Source organism: Aaosphaeria arxii (assembly GCF_010015735.1).
Source record: "Aaosphaeria arxii CBS 175.79 unplaced genomic scaffold BU24scaffold_4, whole genome shotgun sequence".
In the NCBI taxonomy this organism is placed as follows: domain Eukaryota; kingdom Fungi; phylum Ascomycota; class Dothideomycetes; order Pleosporales; genus Aaosphaeria; species Aaosphaeria arxii.
In genome coordinates, this window is record NW_022983477.1 from 3756493 (window position 1) to 3762581 (window position 6089).

A 6089-nucleotide genomic window follows, 5' to 3' on the forward strand; every position below is an offset into this window, starting at 1 on the left:
GTGGGTATAGGCATAGGCATAGGCATAGGCGAAGGCGAAGGCGAAGGCGAAGGCATAGATGGAGGTATGTACAGGTACATACAGAGATCTGAAAGTACCGGTACCTCGAATGATTTTAAACAATGTCTTCGCTGTGGTGGTGTGGTGTAGCGTAGCGTAGTGTATTGCAGTGAATGGAATAGTAGATGTGATGTAGTATAGTAGCGTGTGGTTATCAGCATCCAAGAGGTCCGTCGTAGCAAGCTCGGTTTCCTTTGAACTCCACTCTGTCAGGTCTTGGGAGGATATGGGCAGGGTTGATGCCAGGAGCGCGGCGATGGAAGCCGGGTGGGGTTGTCAGTAGAGGTTGCAGTAATAGTCATGGCGGTGGTAGTGTAGTGTGTGTGCATTGTGTGAGTGAGTGAGTGAGTGAGTGAAGCCAGTCCAGTCCAGTGAGGGAAAGACGACGAGGGGATGCATCGATGGTGCGAAGGATGTGCGCGCGACGGATTCCGCTAATGGGCCATCCCAGTTAGCCCTTTGCAACCAACCCTGCCCTACCTGAATCTGTGCAGGCGAGCGAATAGACGAGACGAGGTTTTTACTTGTAATTGTAACAGGACAGGCCTCAGGATGAGCTAGAGGCCCAGAAGGGTAGTAAAAGAGAAAGCGAGGCGCGAGAGTGAAAATTAGAAAGTGTTTGTACGCGTGTGTGTGTGCGTGTGTGTCTAACAAGGCATGAAACAGATTCGTACACAGTAGGAGGTAGTAGTTACCTTGTGGACTGTAGTTAACTAGTTAGCAGTGGTGGTAGCGGTGGTAGTGGTAGTAGTGGACGTAGTGGTAGTAGGTATGTAGTGGTAAGTAGTGGTTTAGTAGCAGCCCATGAGAGCGTATTAGGTTTAAGAGGAGAGACGTAGCATGTAACAAGGTCAGGACTAAGACTAACCATCGAACGAACGACATCTAGGTTCACAAAAGTGATCTCGATATCCCGCGAACCTAGCCAACCCAGCGATTCCAAGATGAGAAACGAGAAACGAGCCCAGGTGCCAGCCCGACCTGAAGACGAGGAACTGAGGCCAAATACGGTACTCGTATGGGAGAGGGAAGCCTTGGCCATCGGACATTCTATGCCTGAACTTGACTCGACTGGCTGGTCAGTGGTCAGTGGTATCCCCCTCTAATCCTCTATCTCTCTAATAGAAATCATTGCATATGTTCGTGTTATCAATTACTCAATGGTAAATACACTATACCAAATAAGACGAAAGAGTCGAGGGTGTATGTACGTGCAGTAGAATATGAAAAAAAGAGAACTGTTCCGACTACCATATTGGATTACTGGTGTACACAGAGATCTGAGACTACAGACTACCGACTACAGAGGAAGACCGCCCGCCGCCGCCGTCGTCGCCGCCGCCGCTAACCCCCATGCCCTAAACGTTTGGCCTCTCTTCGTCTCGTCTCGTCTCGCCTCGTCAGTCGTCAGTCGTCAGTCGTCAGTCGCCAGTCGTCACTCCATCGCATTTCTAGTCAAGAGATACTAAAATACATGCCTAGCTATACTGTAATTGTGTAGGCATACAAGGTATTCTACTCCGTACATAAGAAATCCATAAGATACTTAGTAGCTACTCCGTACATTCATTCAGCTTCATATCATACTCATACACATACACACCTACCCTGTCACCTACCACCACCTCCACCTTTTCCTTACCGGCTGGCTGCCTCTACCTGTTTGCTGGTACTGGTACTGGTACATGTACTTTGTACTGCTGCTGCTGCTGCTGTTGCTACTCATGCTTCATTAGTAGCCCACAGCCCACATCCCTCCCCCCTCCATCCCTCCTTCCCCCTTCCCCGTCCCCATCTCCTCCCACTACTACCACTACCACCACCACTACCACCACTACTACTCCCCCTCATACCATAACCATTCCATACAAAACACCACGCATCCACCTCCACCTCCGTTCCAGTCTCTCCTCCTTCTCCTCACCATCTACTTCTATTACTATTCCTCCTCTTCCTCCTCTCCTCTTTTCCAACTCTACACAAACGAACGATAATCATATCCTTTTTTGATTATCATTCAATCGCCTCCTCCTCCTCATTCTTCCCATTATTTTCCCCTTCCTTCCTTCCTTCCTCTCTCCCTCTCTCCTTCCCTCCCCCACCCCGGTCCCGGAGACCCGCCGTCTGCGCCATACCGCACATCATCACGGGCCCCGCCTGCCTGTCAGAACCACTACCACTACCACTACCACTACTCCAGTGACTACATACAGTCCAACATCCCTCCTCCTTCAATAATCCCTCCCATCCCTCCGGATCACCACGAACGATCTCCTCATTACCCGTCAACCATTAACCCCTTCAACCTCGACCATCGGTACGTCCTTCCCACACCAAACACTTCCTCCAATTCCTCCAATCCATTCACCACCATTGGCTCAATTGCTCACTGTCTCAAAAAGTTTTGGTTTCACACGCACCCTCCGACCTTCTCCCACCCAAGTCTCCGTCGAACCTCATATTCCTTCCGACTGGCTGTCCCGTCCAATTTCGCCCTTTCCTTTCCATTCTTGACGTTCGCTACCTTCTCCCCTCTCGGCGTGGGAGTCTCAGTCTCAGGCACTCGCTTTCCCCGCTCCTGTGCCCATAACCTTACGACATCGCCCTTCGCCCTTCGCCCATACCATCTCCGTCCACAACTCGCAACTCCCACACCCACATCCACATACTCCTTCATATCACCAACACCGACGACACAGAAAGGCACAATACTGACATTGCCACTGTTGTCACCATCACTATCATCACTATCTGCATTGGCATCCACTTTGGCCAAATAGTCTTCACCTCCATCCGGCAGCATGGACGACAATTTCTTTTTCGACGACACAAACTCCCTGCTAAAGCAAACCAAAACCGTCAACCCCGCTGATGTCTTCACAAATCCATATGCCAGCAATTCATTTCTCCCAAGTCAATTCTGTGCGTTTGAAGATACCCAAAACCCTCCTCACCTCTCCTCCTTTGATTCCGCGGTCGACCTAACGACCATGCGATTGGCAGATAACGACTCGTGGAACCAATCTGCCACCGACGAGGCACATGACAATGCCTTCAACAGCCTCATAGACATGGGAGACCTGGCTGAAGGCTCCAACTCTCAGCCTAGCAGCACGCCTTCCCCAGCCAACGACCCCATCTTCAGCCAGGGAAACTCACCGGGCGACTTCCTCCGCGAGAGGAGCCAACCTACCTCGCGCGAAGCTTCAACAGACGTCATCCCCAAGGTTGACGAAAGTTCAATCCTGGAACGTCTCGATAACTTCTTCGCGATGAACGGACCCGCCGCCCACCCTGGAGCCATGTTTATCCCCAAGAGCCCCGCTCCCGCCATCGAGACTGCCTCCGTTCATCTCTTCCCTGACAAGACCAAGACGAGGGCGGAGACCCAGATCAAGGTCGTCCTCGTGTTAGATCCCCTCGAAGACAGGTTCGAGAACATCCGCTTCCCAAGGAAGACGCTCGCCAAGCCCAAACTCCTCGCCAGTCCGGAGGAGAGGACCGAGATCGAAGCCCGGCACGAAGCTGTGTACATGGACATGCTGCTTGTCTGCTCCACCGCGATAGAGAAGGACGACCGCAGAGAACAGGCCCTCAGGCGTGCCCGAGGAGAGGAGCCTGTTCCCCGGCGACAAGAGGGCCAGTCCATTTCCGAGATCGAGAAGGACGACCCCGCCCACCCCCAGAACGGGGGTGAGGTTCTCATCTGTGATGGCTGCAGAGAGCGAGAGCGCAAGCGCTACGACCGCAAGAAGAAGAAGGCCGACGACGAGTCGGAATGGTTCAGTTACGAGGGTGATCGCGTCATCATGATCAACGAGAAGGAGTACAAGAAGTTGAAAGAGGTAGACGCCAGTACTGTTGATGATCCGAGCAAGTACTCCCCCCGCGCGAAGCAGGTCGACTTCGCCATGAGGATCGCCTGCTATTGTCGCCACCAGGAGGAGAAATCCCCCGTCGGCTATCGTGTCATCTTCACCTTCAAGGACGCTGCCGGCAGCTTGATTGCCCAGCACGTTTCCGAGATCTTCCAGATCACCGATGACCACAAGAACAAGGAGACGCCGGTCCCCGAGGCGCCTGCACGCCCTCTGCACGCACCGCAACCACAGCAGCACTTCGCTCAGACACAGGCAGCGTATCCCGCTCCCATCATTGTTCCCCAGTATCCCTACGACCCGCAACAGTTCGCCCACATGCCGCAGTCTGGCGGTGGCATGGGTGCATTCACACATTCGCAACCCCCCACCCCGCCGCTCCTGTCGAGCTACACGTCGCCAATGGCCATCTCACCCCTCGACACCCACTTTCCTCAAATGGTCGCTCCGACGGGGCCCATCCACAGCAGACAGACGCCCAGCTTCTCGGCTTCGACTACTTCGGTGACTGCACCCCAATTCCCACGACCACAACCTCACGCACGTTACGACGTGCCGTTCACGAGCCCGACCAACCAGTATCCCTCGGAGGCGCCCTATCTCATGTCTCGACCGACGTCGATGGAGAACTTCAACTTCGGCAACCAGTACAGCAACGCATTCGCGTACCAACAGAATGGGTTCTCCTCTGCCCCGGGTTCGGTGGCCGGCACCCCGCACAACCTGTCAAGGCCCGCGTCACCGAATTGGGAGCAGCAAGGCCAGAGGAAGAAATTCATCATCTAGAAGAGGTTGCTGCACGGCAAGCTCGACGCTACGACTTTATGACACTGGAACGACAACGCAAAAAAGACACATTTTTCACGAGGCAGGGCCCTACATTGGACGGCGTTTTGGCGCCGAGTGGGCTTACTACCTCATTCCCCAATCATCGGGCGCTGGGAACGGTTGATAGACGCCCGATTTCTTGGGCCCGGCAGCACGCGCGGCGAACATGATCTGACCATCGATTGACGATGTTCAGCCATGACTATTATTTTCTCTTGTGTTGAACCTGATGTTTCTTGGAGATCTTCACTCTTATGTTTCATTTCTTCCGTCTCGCTTCGGCGAGGCGAATTTCTTCGCCAGGGTCGAAAAGGCCCGCCTTACTGTTTAGACATGATTGTAATACCGACGACGTTCGACCGCGTGCTGCCGATGGCACAATATTATCATATATCCGAGTCCGATTCTATTGTTTGATTGGACCACTGGGGTCCGCACACCCAAATCGGAGGGTTTTCTGGGTATTAACGGATTTGGAACATAGGCTTGGGCCTATTCATGGATAGAGGGCTCGTAATAGACTACAACACTTGCACTTGCAGCTTTGAGCGCGAGTGCAAACAAATGAAATGAATAAAAAACATTATCAATAAAATCTCCGCTGGTCCATATGAGTGAGGAAAGTGCCGCACGACGATCACTCATGGGGGTTAATGGCGCTTTTGTGTGTGTGTGCTGATTATTCCGAACGCCCATGATGGAAATCGAGCCTCGACAGCGCACTCTCCTACCAGTAGATGGCCACTGGGCGGTCAATGGTGCGTGCCCTAGTTGGTTGGCTCGGCCCTGCGAACCGGCGTCAAAGAGACTGATGGCCATCCATCCATCTCTTAAGCAAAGAAAAAATAATCGCTCGTTTCGGCCGCGCAGCTGTCTCTAGCATACGATACGATCACGGTATGTACGGTACGAATCAGAATCCTAATTCCTACCCTGTCCTTCCCGTCCCGGTAGTTACATACCTACCTACCTACCTAGCTATCATCCTCATCCTCCTACTCTTCCACGACTACCTAGAACAACGCGAGTAGTCACCCTACTGCATACACATACACATACACATACACATACACAGTACATGCATACAAACGTGCATTAGCCATGGAAAAATCGCCGAGTAGATGGCCGTTATTCTCTAGTATCTATCTATTTTCTTTGGATATAAATAAAACTGAACACATCACCACCACCACCAACAAATCCATACATATCATATCGAACTAACTAGGTCGTGAACCCTTTTGGACCCTTTTGAAAAATGCATCAATTAGTTATTGGTGATTGATGCCCCGGATCCTTCCACGGTGACCTGAAGACCTGAAC

At 52.3% G+C, this 6089-nt stretch overlaps 1 protein-coding gene across 1 annotated transcript; it reads left to right on the top strand.

Annotated features, from left to right (window-relative positions):
* Positions 1 to 2861: 2861 nt before the first annotated feature.
* Positions 2862 to 4724, top strand: BU24DRAFT_462708 (uncharacterized protein; the record flags this gene model as incomplete). The annotated part of the gene is made up of 1 exon (XM_033532037.1): positions 2862 to 4724. The coding sequence occupies one exon, from the start codon at positions 2862 to 2864 to the stop codon at positions 4722 to 4724; it is 1863 nt and encodes a 620-aa protein (XP_033384904.1).
* Between the last annotated feature and the right edge of the window lie 1365 nt (positions 4725 to 6089).